The 16,735-nt window shown below is 36.1% G+C and overlaps 1 protein-coding gene across 1 annotated transcript in view; it reads right to left on the reverse strand.

Moving 5' to 3' along the window:
• Positions 1-16,735, reverse strand: part of LOC145991834 (uncharacterized) — a 109,101-nt gene that overhangs the window by 31,472 nt on the left and 60,894 nt on the right. Inside the window, exons 5-12 of the mRNA XM_083127879.1 lie at positions 12,579-12,688; positions 9,308-9,410; positions 8,610-8,898; positions 4,676-4,729; positions 4,003-4,093; positions 2,996-3,090; positions 1,318-1,630; positions 423-578 (exon numbers count right to left, since the gene is read on the reverse strand). Of these exons, the coding sequence (XP_082984005.1) occupies positions 423-578; positions 1,318-1,630; positions 2,996-3,090; positions 4,003-4,093; positions 4,676-4,729; positions 8,610-8,898; positions 9,308-9,410; positions 12,579-12,688 (1,211 nt within the window). The remainder of the gene's footprint in view (positions 1-422; positions 579-1,317; positions 1,631-2,995; positions 3,091-4,002; positions 4,094-4,675; positions 4,730-8,609; positions 8,899-9,307; positions 9,411-12,578; positions 12,689-16,735) is intronic.

Consider the following 16,735-nt stretch of genomic DNA (forward strand, 5'->3'; position numbering starts at 1 on the left):
TGGAAATGACCCCACGAGCTACCGGTAGCTCGCGGTCGACGATTTGTCAATCCCTGATTTAAGTCATACTGAGATTATAATAATTAATACTTTTTGAAAATGGGAGATCATATTTAATTTTTTGTTTATGCTGTATCATTTGCATGACTCATAATTTAATAAATAATAAGAATACGATAATAACAACAAGTTTATAATTAAGCTTAACAGTTTTTTCAGGAGGGAGTAAACCCTACTTATAGACTATTCATAGAAATGAGATTGACACAATTAATGAAAAATTTACTCATAAATCAGTGTAAATAAACTATAGGCCCCGAGTCAGTACAGCCTGATCAGTAAGTGGGGCCACTAACAGAAATACATTTTATAGTGTTTTGTTTTGGTGCCTGATATTCAGGTAATACCAATATTATTTTTACCTGTCACACCATCTTGGTACATGTTTCCCCAAATATTTTACAGCATGCAGCGAGGAATGCACTAGATATTCATTCAGTGAATTACACAATGCATAAAATAGGAGAACGGGAGACTTTTTTTGTTGGATTGGAAGACCTTGAATGTGGTGTGGTGTTCTGAAAAGTAGAAAATATCATGAAACAGCATTTTCCTCTTTCTACGTATGCACTTTGCTTCCTGATTTTTTTTTATTCAATCATTATTTTTTTTTAGAACATGTCACTGTTCCTTATTCAAGCTCAATTTTAAATTTGATGAATACTTTGCTTCTATGTATTCAACAGAAAACCATTTAAAATTATTTACTTTTTACATGAATGTATCATACAATAATACTGTGTAAGTTGTCAAAAATATAACTTTATGAATATTACGTCGGTATTGATTAATAATCATGGTAAGTACAATAGAATGATATTGCTTGCATTTGTGGACAAATTTCGAGACTAATAGGGATTATAGCATGGATTTTATTCCCTTGTATTCTTTAATTTGGCACCCACAATCACCTTTTTCATAAACATGAAGTATTTACGTATTTAATGTAAGTCCCTGTTGGTTATAAACCACTCTGTTATCTTTAAATTGCATGGCTATTTTCATTATTTAACTGTTTGCTTTATTTAAATATTTGGGGGGAAAAGTGTCTGGCACTATTCATGGACGTAATTTAGCAGGGACAAGCTGCCCCGAATATATTTGTACAATATTCATAGAAATATCTGATCAGTAAAAATAGTGTTAGTTTTACTCACCTATATCAATTGCCAGAAGAGTACTAATTAATCTATTCCATCCCTGCTAGAAAATCAAACAGAATTTCAATTATTTGTTCAGCTTTACATAAAAACTAACCTGGATTTTCCATAAAGTTTCATATTTCTTGCAGTTGCAAAGTCAACATGATAATTAGTCCAATCCATCCAAGGTCTGTTACTGTATCCTATCAATCTCTGTTTCTTATTCTGCATTCTTTGAAATCTGTTGAGAAACACCTCTCTTTGTTTTTTCCAAGATGGCATTATATTTTCAGATTTTGTGACACATGTTCTTCTCATAATGTCCATTTTGATGTAACGTATGCCTCGAACAGTGAATAAATAAATGAGTTCAATTATGGACAGAATGCTTCCACCAAAGAAAAAACTAGCTGTACTTCCGAATGAAACTGAAAAGAAATTAGTGATTTTTGCAAACATGAAATAACATTCTACTATAAAACAATCCAAAAATAATAATAATAATAATAATAATAATAATGATGATAATAATAATAAGTACGAGATGATTCAAAAAATGAGGTAACAAGAGCTCTCATGGACAAACTTTATTCCACAGGCAGATATACTGATACACAGTAGTATGGCACTGATGCACATTACTTTTCAGCATAGTCACACCATATTTGTCCAAACGTTTGTCCAACAGTACACCAAGGTATCAATGCCAGCATAGAAGACATCTGTATCAAGTCCCTGAAGCCACGTCATGACATTATCTTTGCAGATGGAGATGTTTCTGAATTTCTTGAAAGGTGGGGACCATGTGTGTTTCCATGACATAGATGCTTCCTTTGTCTCCGGTGTGACATGATGCACCCACATTTCATACCCTGTAATGATACGGTGCAGGAACGGCTCTCTTTCCTCATGAAACCGCAACAAGTGCATGAGAGACAATCCCATCCTAGTGGCTTTTTGGCCTTCTGTGAGTTGCATTGGCACACAGTGTGAACATGTCTTTCGTTAGTGCAGTTGCTCACGAACGATCTTGTGCACACTCCCCACTGAGATGTTGAGTTCCTTAGCAATATCGCTAGGTTGAATGCAACGATCGTCTTGAATCAAGACCTTCAATATGGCATAAATTGTCATCTGTGGACGTGCTTGGCTGACCAGATTGTTGCTCATCTTGCACATCTGTCCTGCTGTTATCGAACTCAGCACACCAAACCCACACCTGTTTCCGTGACATTACATTATCACTGTACACCTCAATCAGTTGATGATGAATTTGTGCTGGTGACGTGACATTTAGATGCAAAAACTTGATCACACTACGCACTTCCATGCTTGACCATGTTTCTGTGAGCGCAGCCATCTTCCAACTGATATTGCGAGGGTCTGATGCAACATATGCATAATCTAATGGCTGTGGGATAGAGCTGTGCTTTTCTGCTGCGAGCCTGGTGGGAAATTTGAAGATCAGGAGGAATATGATACCCGTGAGAGCTCTTGTTACCTTATTTTTTGAATCACTCTTGTATATTTGACGTTCATCTAGCTCATAAACAGACACACATGGAAAATATAGTCTGAATTTACACACATTTTTTTAAAAAGAAACAGAATGATGAATTCACATTAAGCTTTCTTCAACTTTATAAGCGATATTTATGTTAAATGCAAATGTCATGGATTCACATAAACATGATCATAAAATTAAAGAAAACATGGCTGATATGCACTGTATACACCAATTAGTCCAAGCTATCAAGAATCCATGGTTGGTGTTAATCATATACAAGACTTACCCAGCATTTCTGTATCGCCAAACAGAGTATCCCGTTTGTATCTAATCCTTGGAAAATTAACCATCATGTAAGAAATAACGTTGGCTGCTAAAATCCTAAGAACATGAAGAAAGCAACATGTAAGTAACATGTATCATTTTGGCTCTTGCTTAAAGTGTAGTATTTATTTATTATTTCAAGTCTCTTCAATGCAATTAAAAAATATTCTAAAGGATTTCATGGCTTGTAATTTTTAAGCTAGAAGCTTACAATGTGTACAATGATAAATTTAAAGTTTTTTTAAAATTCACTATGGCGTCAGCACTGCAGAATGCTAAGCAACTTCTCTATATGGCATGTAAGATGTTCAAATGATAGTCACTTACTCTCCAAGTATGGCCCAACATTTGCAGTGTAAATATTTATTTTGTACAACAATTTTGGCCTTAGCATTTTCTGAAGGTGGATCTTATTCCATACTGAGTTCTGTAACGATATTGCATTGTGATGATAATAGACTTTTGAAGAGGTTTTCTCAGGCAATCAGCCAGGTGATTTCCGAATGGGCTTCCGAGCTTTCAAGAGCTAACGTCACTCTCATCTTCAGGGATTGAAGTGCAGAGATAAGTCAGGGTGAAGTTACTTCAGGGTGTTAACTTCAACCTGAATTATCTCTGCACTTCAATCCCTGAAGATGAGAGTGACGTTAGCTCTTCAAAGCTCGGAAGCCCATCTGGAAATCACCTGGTTGATTGCCTGAGAAAACCTCTTCAATATTTGCCACCAGGAAAGCTTCAGGGATAATAGACTTTGTTTCAAAAACCAAGCTATGCAATTGCTCTCTGTAAAACAGTTGCCACTTTAAAGTATGGCATCATTCTCTCGTATATCAGTTCAGCATTTCCAAATAAAATTTGGTTTGCTGTTTCTGGTTTAAAGAGGAAACACTGATAATATTTTTTTCCCCCTAAAAACTACAGGGTGTCCAGGAAATAACTAGTGAAAAATAAAACTACTTGGAAACTTACCGTCCTTGAAATATCTGGAAAGAATCAACAAAATGCTTATCACATGTTTCATGACAGTAGCATTCTTCATGGTCATTTTGTAACATCAATTCTGGAAGATAAAAATACATAACTGCAATATTATTCATTTCTAAATGAAGACTGTTACATTCAGAGTCACATGTATGAGTATTATAGTTTTTCATTTACAAAAGTTTAGGTTTTAAAATTAATTTCCAAAACAGCAAAGAATTATTTCTACTCTTTATTATCTTCAAATTTGTATGAAAAATTTATATTATGTATACAATGAATTAAAATATGCATTTAGAATGGATTATGTTAATAATGAAGTTACAGTAATTTAACTTATATTGTCCCTTAAGAATGGATGAAATTTAGAAATGGAATAAAAAGTTAAGAAATGTACAACCAGTGCTCAAAGTGAGGTGTGATGCGGGGGATGGTATCTCAGTGCAACGTTCATATGTCTATTGATTTTGGTACAAAAGTTATATTATAATAATAATAATAATTCCTTTATTTAGTGGGCGAGGTTCAGCCGTAGGCTGCTCTGCCACCTAACGTTGAAAGTCTTGGTTGTATGACATTTTGGACATCCTGACAAATGAAACTTTCTTTATACCAGTATAAACTGCTTTTCAATAATTTTGACAGTAATGTATGAGCTTACCTTCTTGCTTAGCGAAACATGCAAGTCCTTTAAGTGAGCATTCTGAATATTTTCCTGGAAAATAATAACTAAAAATTAATATTATATGTATTCATGAAATTGTTAATCCTGACTGTTTACTATTTAACCTCTTAACTGGGTAATTTCCTCATCGAAAGCCCAATCTGCCCTGGGAATTTTTGTTGATAAATTGATGAATTTCGTAAACCAATATTTTAGTTAATATTTCTGTGCTCTATGGCATACCATTTAGGTATTGTTTATTCTTTTATTGGTCCTTGTTGTACTTTTTACAATATGCGAGATTTACAACTACAATGATTACAATTACAATGTTTACAAAAGGAATGTTTATATTTAGTTCGGTTTAAAATCATCTATGTTTTTACAATGTCGAGATTTCAAATGAAATGTTCACAAATATATTGTTTACAATTATAAAGTTACAATGTTTACAACTACAATGTTTACAATTACAATGCTTTCAAATACAATAGTTACACCTAAAATAGTTCATAGTTTTAAACTTTTGTCAGTGTGATATGCATGAAAACATGGCACAACGCACAGAGCTTTTTCACAGTCAGGGCACCAATACGATGTTTCCTTTCTTTTTCCATTGCTCCAACATACAACACATCTTCTTGTAGGGTACTTTTTAGAAGTTGCAGGCAGCGTGTCTGGAAAACATCGTCGCATGAGTCGACTTGGTGCTGGACTTCTAGACGGACGGCCCCTGCTGGCAGACTTCTGTACCCCACCAGATGAGGATAAGTTTTCAGCTAATACCATGAGAAAATCAAGCCTACACAATTGTCCACCATTTTTCTTGTATAATATAAAGGCATTCAGGCACACAAGATCAAGTAAATAGCGGAACATCTTCTGATAATATTTCTTCAAACGCTCTCTAGCCATTGTGTAGATGCCAATTTGACCATCATTTTTATCTACGCCTCCCATGTTTTTGTTATAATCAAGTAGAACAGATGGTTTCTGTACAATTCCTTTTCTTGATGTTACATTTTCCATGCTGTCATCATGAAATGTGCTGACCAGTGTAACATCCCGCTTGTCTTTCCATTTCATGATCATCTGTTTACCTCGAAATGCTGCCTCCGTTTCTCCTTTTTTCAATCTGGCACTCCTCACTGACAGAGGGAACTCCTTTCTGTTGGTTCTCATTGTCCCAACAACATCAGTGTTTCGAGCACATAATGTGTCAATTAGTTTGGGACTGGTGTACCAGTTGTCCAGGTACAGGCAATATCCCTTGTCCAGCAAGTTATTGGCAAGTTCCAACACAATTCGTTAAGAAGTTTGTTCACCAGGATGTCTTTGTCCATAATCAGTGTCCTTTCCAGTGTACACTACGAAATTCCACACATATCCTGAGTTGCTTTCACAGAGCTTGTACCCTTTCATTCCAAAGCGACTTCTTTTTGAAGGGATGTATTGCTTCCATCCCAGTCGCCCTTTCCAGAGAAGAAGCGATTCATCGACACATATGTTTTGTTCAGGAGTGTATACAGATGAAAATTTTGTCTTTACATGGTCAAGAATAGGATGAATCTTGTACAGCTTTTTGTTGTGCATAAGGGGATCAAGTTTAGAATTATCAGCAAAATGGAGGAACTTCAGAAGCAAATGAAATCTCTTTTTACTTATAATTTCTAGAAAATATGGTGTAATAATAGAAACACGTTTAGAAAAATACATGCCATTCTCTGGTTTGTGAACAATTCCTTGCAATAGCAACAAACCAATCAGAGTTCTTATTTCATCTTTATTTGTATCAACCCAGTCTCTTGCTCGAGACCGAGCCTTCAAGTTGGGATGCGCCAACAAAAACTGACTCGCATACGTATTTGTTTGCTCGGCAATCAACTGACACATATCACTGCCTATAAATGTGTCAAAGTACTCTACAACGTCTTTTTCATCATCAAATTGAGCATGCAAACCACTTACTGCAACAAATGGAAACTTTGGTCTAACTCCTCCGTTACTTACGAAACTCTTTGATGCAGGTTCCAATTCTTCCTCTTCTTCATTGTCTGTCCCACTTTCAGGATGCGCCTCACTGCTGGAATAATCGTTATCTGAACTGCACCAGCCATCATTACTAGATTCACCCGAAAACTCTTCCGATTTGTCGTCACAATCCAATATATCTCGGATTTCCTCAGCAGGAAAAACACGCCGTCGCTTCCGATTAGTGTTGGCCACGAGACGAGACTTTGGCCTGTCTCGTCTCGAAAATATTAGTTTGTCTTATGGCACATGGTCAATCTCGTCTTGTCTCGAATTTTTAAAAGCCTGTCCCGTCTCGTCCCATCTCGTCCCGTGGGCAACACTACTTCCGATTTGCCTGAGCCATTATTGCATACGCGATAGAACTGAACGTCGGGCTGTGTTCGTTGCTTCCCGCTAACTCTAACGGTTACAACAGTCTGGAAGTCAGAGCCATCTGGTGAAACAAAGCAGAAAGTAATTTTACGAAGTATCTCGTCATACACAACAGATATCAGCAGTAAGAACATGAGAACGTAGTATCCCATCATGCCCATTATAAATCAGTAGAGCCAGAATGGAGTATTACGTCATACCCAGTTAAAAGGTTAATGAACCAAGGAAACATCCCAGAAATCAGACATTTTAATGATGTTTATTTCCCTTGGGAAATGTTAGGTTAAATCCCACAGGAAATAAATGTCAGATAATAGAGAATAAAATTAGAGATATTATAATCAGATACCAGATGATCAAGTGGATTCACATTGTTACTAGTTTTAAAGTACCCTATCTATTTTCATGAAATACACTTTAAATGTCAGTGTGGTTTATGGATCATAGTTTGGTCATGCATGAAGTAATCTATAACATGATTTAAAAAGTTAATTACAGTTTGTGTATGCTCCACTACATCAGTCACAAAATATTAAGTATACAGTGGAGCTCCCATGTAGCTGAATGATTAACACTCTTGCTTTTGGTGTGAGAGGTTCCTGATTCAATTCTTGGTGGTAAATCCAAAGTTTTGATGCTGATCCAGCATCACGTGGACAACTGGGGAGCAATAGTAGCAGACTGGTTTCAAAATCCATCGGAATCAATGTTTGGCAGGCATTGGCTCTTGAAGGGTTAGTGTACTATGTAGTTTGGTTTAGTTGTCTTTATATGCATGACGATAAATATACAACTTCATAGAAAATCTAGGTTAGTTTTGAAGTGCAATGGAACAAATCATTGAGCTGACTATCATGGTGAAATTGCCAGCATAACGAGCTTTGATACCCGAGATTCCAGGTTTAATCCTGGACACAGCATGGACTGTTTCATTGTGTTCTATCATCCATTTAATTTGTTCATCATTCATCCTCATAGTTGCAATTAACCTAAGAGGTAAAAAAGATAACCAATAACCAAAATAGAAATGGACCAAATCACTGAGACCCAATTTGATTTTTGTAGTAATTGTTTTAAGTACCTGTTGCCCATTATTTGGCAAGTCCAACTACTCACATTGTCAGATTTAGCCTCCCCAATTGCTTAGTGGTTATCACGAGTCTCTATTTTTATTCCACATAGAGAATCAGTGGCAGTTGGTAGCTCTGAATTAGGTGAAGGACTAGTAGGAAGAAACATTTTAGTGTATGTTTTGTTGGAAACCACATTTTCTAGTAAGTATGTGTACTATTGATCTAATTTTCTTTTATTACCCCATTTTCTTCTAGCTCTTCACCTAATTCTGAACCACCATCTGCCACTGTTGCACGTTGGTTTGGGTTCCTCTTTCAACTGTAGCCCTAGTCCTGATTAGCCCTGATGTTGACAGTTAATAGTATTGAAATTCCTACTAACAGTACTACAGTAATTATTTGTCGCTTAATCATTTCCTTTGTGTTCCACAACTGGTTTATTGTTGACATACCTGAATTATACAAGAAGTAAGGATAGCATCCACAAATTTCCATTATTCTTTCATATTTGCACTGAAGTTTGCAGCTGACAGTCGAGTAAAAGTTGCTTGTTTCCAGTGTCTGTTCATCGTGATAGAGACATTTCCGTTGATAAAGTGATAACTGCCTAACTGAAGGAGTGCTAATTGTTGATATTATTGAATACTCAAATGCATACATATTGTCATCATTGATATTATATTGGAATGAAAGGTAACCTAATTTCTTCTCAGGATACTCATACGGTGATGTGAAAAATACCTTAGAAAGAAATTAATTTATCATTACAAGCTGGTAGAGAATATACAGTATTAACTTGAACTATATCAGTGAATTAGATATTACATAATTTTTAACAGCATTCTATTCCAAGAGGTCTTCACCTTCATGAATAGGAATGAAAAGACTCATTCAAGAAATATATCATCTCTAATAAAATAGCTGTTGTTGTAACCTGTACAGTGAAATGAACTATTACATTCAAATTTGGCTGATTGTACAAAGTTTCAACACAACATAGGCCTACTTTGTATGATTTTAAGTTTGAAAAGTAGAAAAATATAAAAAGATGCTGTGTAATTACAATCTCTTTTACACTTTAAATAGAAACTCAGTGCAAGTGTTTTTAATTTTTCAAATGGCATATGTAGTTAATATCATATAGATTTACCTTAGAATGAGATGGTGGGGAGAGAATATTGAACCTTTGTTGATGTGTTGCATAATCAGTTACGATAACCTCATCATCTTCACCTTCTTCAGTTGGAGTGTTCCTGTAAAATTCGAACATTAAACAGTGTCATTGTAAGACATTTGATATTAGGGTGTCCTTTATTTTTGTAAGTAATGTTGGATTTTATTAGAAATATTGACCACTGTGAAAGTGCAAGGAAAATATCTCATCTTCAAAGCACTATCATCTTGTTCTGTGGTCTTTAGGACACCCCAATACATATTGAACAGATTGCAGGTATAACTCCACATTTTTTTGTTGTCACACTGATACAAGAAGAACTAAAGTCGAATTTAGTTTATAAAACATTTAATTGACTGTCTTTGTGGATAACATGGACATGAAGTCCACAGATGAGTAAAGAATCATGAATCAGGTAAAGGTAGAGAAGAGTGTTAATTCACACTAATACTTCAATGACTTTCTTTAGGGTTCAATCAATATTATTTTGAACCAATTATCTTTCCGACAGCAACACCTGCACTGAATCAATGGATGTAACGTACTCCATCCCTCGCTTCACTCACAGCATCATCTAATACTTTCCAACAAGAATCCAAACACTTCAAAAACTAACAAACTTGAGACACTGACAGTTTGACCCCGAGTGACAGTGAGTCACGTCTTCGTGCCATTCCTTCACTTTCGCGAACCCTAAGTGTTTCAACCTCTAAGGACAAAACCTCTGAATTCATGCATGAGCTATTTTGGCAATGTATCTCTTTTATTTTAATTCATCGCATCTAATTCCAGCTTTTTTTCATTTCTACTCATCCTTCTCTGCCACAATCTTGCATTTATTCCAAGAAGTTCGGTGCAAAAATGATACAAAGAGAAGATTGAATATGTAATGTGTGCGTTTCAAACTTGAATCGCACAGGGCAACACTAGAAGGGAGGAAGCAGTGAGAACGGTGCCTTGTGCTTCTGCAAGAGCACAAACTGTGCATGCCCATATGCCTGATACGGCTGAGGTTTGGCAGTATCCTCTTTCATGTATTTTGCACTATTCCCACATCGAGCTTCTGCTACCGCACGAAGCTTTCACAATTGCACGAGCTTTCATGTGGGGATTCAGCTGAGGGACTGCACCAGGATGGCCAACTCGCTGTTTTCCTTCTCAGGAAAAGAGTTTGCTGTGTTAAGGACACAAATACATGACTTATTGTGTAACAATTTTAGCGAAATATTGTGAAAAGGTAAATATATTGTTTATTGTTCATTCTCGAGGTGATTACCGTATATTCCTGGGGGTTCGCTGCTCCTGTGCTCTATAGGACCAACCGTGCCTGCAGCCAAGTGACTGTCTTTTCCCGGCGTAAAGTCAGATCCTTTTTAGACAGGCCACGTATAAGAATTCCAATGCAAATATGCCGCATCAGTTTACCAGTCTTGTTGCAAATATCCTTGTATTCACACATGAGATAATCAGAAAATTAAAGTAGCTGCCATTTGATCACACAAAGTCCACTCTTTCTCCACAATGTTGGTACACAATTAATGAAAATTATTTATTTTTAGAGGCATGCATATTTAATTTTTGACTGAAACGAAGTGTGAAAGAACGCAATGTAATGTTCATTTTTCATGTTTTTGAAAGATGTAAGGTGCATTTTTCTACCATGTTTTGTCACAAAATGATGCGAAATGAACTGCAAATTGCAAAATAAACTTTTAAGCATGAAATTTAGAGTGACACTTTATGAAGTCTAAATTGTCCTGAGAGTTGTGAAATCACAAAAAATTGTTTAAATCTGCTGTTAATATTTGAGGAGCAAAAATAGACTCCTTTATATAGGAATAACTTATTACTCTGATAACTACATAAATGTACTATAGAAAGGAAATGTTTCTTTTGTGTAATTAAGTGTAGCTTTTAAATTAAATTTAAGGTTTTATTGACCATTTTAACTAACGAAGGACTAAAATTAAATGGTGTGACTCAGTTGTTAGCATATGCAGATGATGTAGACTTATATAAATACAATTAAGAATAATGCTAAAATATTTTTCAAAACTGCTAAAGAGATAGGTTTGGAAGTTAACAAAGAGAAAACTAAATATATGCTTACAGGCCGAAACCAAGTGTTAGGTAATCATCAAAATCTAATTATTGATAACAACTCGTTTGAACCAGTTTCCAAATTCAAATACTTAGGAGTAATATTAAATGAAAATTATATTAAAGAGGAAATAAAAATCAGGCTTAATTCAGGAAATGCATGTTACTTCTCTCTTCATAAACTTCTGTCTTCTCGTTTAATATCTAAGAAACTAAAAGTTAAAATATACAAAACAGTAATTTTGCCTGTAGTATTATATGGATGTGAAACTTGGTCCCTTACATTGAAAGAGGAACATAAATTGAGAGTATTTGAAAATAAGATCCTTAGGAAAATCTTTGGACCTAAAAGGGATGAGGAGACAGGTGAGTGGAGAAGGTTACATAATTTAGAACTACATAATTTGTATTCATGTCCAGATATTATTAGAATAATTAAATCAAGAAGACTTAGGTGGGCAGGCCATGTGGCACGAATGGAAGAGGAAAGAGGAGTTTACAGGATTTTTGTTAGGAAACCTGATGGTAAGAGACCTATAGGAAGGCCAAGACGAAGATGGAGGGACAACGTTGAGATGGTCCTAAAGGAAATCGGTAGGGATGGAAAAGAGTATATAGATCTTGCTCAAGATAGGGACAGATGGAAGGCCTGTGTTGCTGCAGCCATGAACCTTCGGGTTTAAGAAGGCTAGAGAGTTAGTTAGTTAGTTATTTTAACACCAAAATGCCAGTTTTTATACAACTTTTATCCTGAAATGTGCCCAATTTTATGATTCAAAATCTTGATGTTTTATTCACCATAAATATGTAGCTCTATGTATTTTGCACACATTTCTGGAGATTTGGACTAATATAAATTGAGTAAAGTAAACGTAACGTTACGTTTAGTTTATGTTTTATAATAAAATAAATTTCTGCCTTGGTCAGCATATTGAGTTTTTCATATCATGGAAAGAAGGCTTAATGGTGTTATATTAAAAATTGTCTGTGCACTCTGTGTGTCTTATGTAACACCAGTACTCCAGAAGAGTGTTGGCAAGTCTGTGATTAGATGTGCAATAACTCCCAATACCAATGCTATAGCTTCATCTCTGATTTTTATTCAAATGCAAAAATGCCTTACAAAATACATAATTTAAGATCATACCTTAATGCTGTGTTGTATGCCAGACATATGCCAAATTCTGTTCCAAGAAACCTCATTGAGATGATCTCTTTGGTCAAATAGTTTAGATTAGTTGTCGGTACTAGTCGCACCTACATAAAATCGGAATAAAGTAATGAGTTAACCCTTTGCAGACCGGCCTGAAAATACCATGTTTTCTCAAAAGATGCTGTTTTTCAGAAAACCATAGAAATATGTTACTAAGTTTGTCATTATTTACCAATTTTGTATGAAATTTACAATTGTCATTTTTCCACAGATATTTAATATTTTACAATTTATGTACATTATAATGAATGTTACTGAAAACATATTTTGAATATGTAATATACAAATAATTAATAACCTAAAGAGTTTGTCTGGATTGAAATCATCATTAACTGTGAAATCTGAAGTGGAATTCTTGTAAAGAATTTCCACAATGTTCATATAAATTATTGTTGTTGTTTTTGTTTTAAGTCAACTTTATGCACAGAAAGGCCAATTGGGACTGGACCTACAGTTTAAAGTGGGATCCAAATCAGTATGTGCCTCCACTGGGTATCAAACCTGGGACCCCTTGATTACAAGGTGATGACGCTACCACTGCACCATCTGGGAGGCCCCACATAAATTGTTCATTGCAATTTTAAGAGTATAAGCAAAGGCACAATGTTTATTCAACAAGAGTACAACTAAACCTCAGCAATGAAGAAAACATGATATCTAGTGGTAAGAATTGGAAAAAAAGTGGTTACAACTAGAGCTGAGCCAATACCACCATTTGCCGATACCGATACCAACCAATACCGAAACTTGTATAATTCCAGTACAAAATAACAAAGGCTAGTTACCGAGTCAATTGTAAATTTAATAAAAAATTGGTAAATAATGACAAACTTAGTAACACTTATCTAGAAATATAATTTGGGGAGCCAGTCTGAGTCAAGTGTCTCAGAAATATAATAATAGAAGTGTTTCTATTTAATACATTAATATAATTATTGCTCGATTTGTAATAATATGTAAATTAATTAATTAGTACTTAATTTCTCCGATGCGTATGGAGTATTGATGTATGTAACCACAGACTAAGAAACGGAGGAAAGACAACGTTAATACCTATTTTGTTCTTTATTTCTTGACTAAAAAATATTGTTATAACATAAATAGTAAAAAGACGCTATAAAATCAGAGAAGACAGCAAATATTCATCATCTAGCTTACGTGCAGTTAAGACCACTAAAATTTGTGTAAAAACATCTGTCCTGGCAAGGAAATTAATGTCAAAGAAGTAAAAAAATTGAATATTTAATGAATAACATAAGGAACATCAATTACATGAAAAGTAAAGTTCCTGATAAATATTTTATGTACATTATTGTAAGTAGTGGTGTACATAAATCTTCAGAGGGGCTCTCTGATGATGTCGCCGTCACTTTGTAATTCAATAGATCGCGGGTTCGATACTCAGTGGAGGCACATAGTGGTTTGGGTCCCACTTTAAAATGTAGGCCCAGTCCCGATTAGCTTATCTTCCTTAGTACTGTCATTCAAAGCTGTATGTTCCCAATCCAATCTCTAGGTGGAAATGATCAATTGATTTGCTTTATTTTACTTCGCTTTTTGTGCCACTTTTGGTTAATTTACGAAGATGGGGATGAGTGATGATGTGATGAAATTTATGAATGGACACTCACAAACATCCATCCCCAGGCTGGGATTCGAACCCGTAACCCCAGTGTCGTAGCACGATGTGCTAACCACTCCGCCATGGGGGCTGGCTTTCAGCGGAAATAAATAACCCATTGGCCGATACTGGTAGTCACACGAAAGACAGAAGTGAAGAGGATAAGTATCAATTGCTGATTCCCCTTCCCGCTTGAACGTAGATAAAACAAAGGTAATTTCACAGTGACCTTCATCCCTCTTTTCCAAGAACTCCGCAACTACCTAACTCGGCATTAGTGCAGTGGGGGTTAAAAACATCCACCTATCTTAGGACCACGATCTTCAAGCAAGAATTGGCAATGAATGGTTTATTTCCCACAGCGTTAACTAAGTAGCTACATGCCTTCATGGTCATGTTTGGGTTCACCTTTCTCTTGCACATGCCTATGATCTTGCCATCTTGCCATCTGCTTGCCAGGAGGGTGGGGGTTTCTAGGAAAATCTATCGAACTTCCTGTGCTGGTCTCCCAATCTGTCACAAGGAAGGGTAAACGAACTTTTAGAAAATACAAATGTTGAGACAAGCTGTTGCCTTTGCCTGCTCTTCTAGCCACTGAAAATCTTTGGTATCGGATGGTATCGGTAAAAGAAAATCAACCGATAGTCACCGATGCCAATATCAGCCGATACCGATACATCGTGAGATACGCTGGGCAAATTTTGCACAATGGCCATTGCCCGTCACACGTCGGAATAGGGTTAAATATATGAATTTGAATTATATATATATCAGTGTTAGGAAGTAATAAGTTACTTGTAATGCAGTTACAAGAAACAGTTACTTTTTTCAAGTAACTGGAACTAGCAAGTTTCTGAAACTAGTAACTGTAACTCTTCTACTTTTCTGCAAGCTTCAACAGTAATGAACAACATTGTAATTTGCTAAAAACAGAAGTAAAAAGGTTAATTATCATGTACAGGCTTGTACGTTACTCCCATGACATTTTTTTTCAAGCAGATGATGTATATTACAATTAATGAAAATGCAAATTTTAGATGGTCATGAGTAGTGCCAATGATTAGGGGTACGTGGAGGGACAGTGGAAATATAATGATTCATGTAAAGGAGGGTGTTTATACAGGGTGGCCAAGAGAAACTGAGAAATTTGAATGTAGAATTGGCAACACTGTAGCACCGGCATTTGTTCGGGACCGATGCAACATCATTGAGGAGGCTTTGCCATTTAGTAATGATTCTACATTGGAATGGTTTGGAGCATGCTTTTGCTGTGAAAGCTTTTTATAAGAATGGTGATAGTGTGACTGCAGCGCAAAGGTTATTTCGGCAGCAGTACCAGCTAGGACTTCATGCTCGTGTCCTATCGGCTCGTGCGATTACAACATGGGTGTGTAATTTCAAAGAAACCGGTTCAGCGTTGAAGAAGCCCCCAGGTAGAGTTCGAACAGTACCAGAGAATATTGAAGCAGTTCTAGTTGCCATTCAGAGGAGCCCTCGTCGCTCCGTTCGACAACATGCATCAGCCCTACAGTGTAGTCGAAGAAGCGTACAAAGAATACTGCATGAAATGAAGTTCCACCCCTATAAGTTACAGGTTGTGCAGCAATTACATCCTGAAGACCCTGTGTTGTGTAAGAAGTTTTGCGAATTGGTGTTGGCTAAGGGTAACGAGGATGCCAATTTCCTTAACAATTTCTGGATGTCTGACGAAGCCGATTTCCACATTAGCGGTTGTTAACAAACAGAATTTCCGTTACTGGTCACAGGAAAACCCTTGTCAGCTTCACGAGCTTCCATTACATAGCACCAAGGTTACAGTATGGTGTGCATGTCAAGTCATGGTGTTTTCGGCCCTTATATTTTTTTTAAAGTGAGGAAAGCATTGCAACAACAGTGACATCAGATCGATATGTTGCTATGCTTGAAACATTCTTTGCATCAAAGTTGCACGACGCACATCTTGACACCGACAACATGTGGTTTCAGCAGGATTGAACCACGTCACATACTGCTCGACAGTCGATGGAGGCGATTCACAAATTGTTTGGAAGGCGGATCATTTCACGTAACAGTGACATTTCATAACCTCCGAGATCCCCTGATCTCAGTGTTTGCGATTTCTTTCTGTGGGGACATCTCAAAAGTAAAGTGTACAGAAACAGAAGATTGCAGCAGAAATCACTGATATTCCTCGAGACATGATACAGCGGGCATTCCAGAGTTTCCACAGCAGACTTTCAGAATGTGTACGCCAAGATGGAACACATCTTTCTGATGTAATCTTTAAGAAGTAAAGTGACATGTAAATGTCACAGTTAATGGCATACTATGTACATGCATATCAATCATTAAATTTATTTTTTCCTGTGATTATTTGTGCATTTTATGTCAATTGAAATTTTGCCGTTTCTCTGCACCACCCTGTATAAAGTGTTGTGTCGTGTATTTGTTTCTTTTCCATAAAGTCATA

Source organism: Lepisma saccharinum, chromosome 8 (assembly GCF_977018435.1).
Source record: "Lepisma saccharinum chromosome 8, izLepSacc3.1, whole genome shotgun sequence".
Taxonomy (NCBI): Eukaryota; Metazoa; Arthropoda; class Insecta; order Zygentoma; family Lepismatidae; genus Lepisma; species Lepisma saccharinum.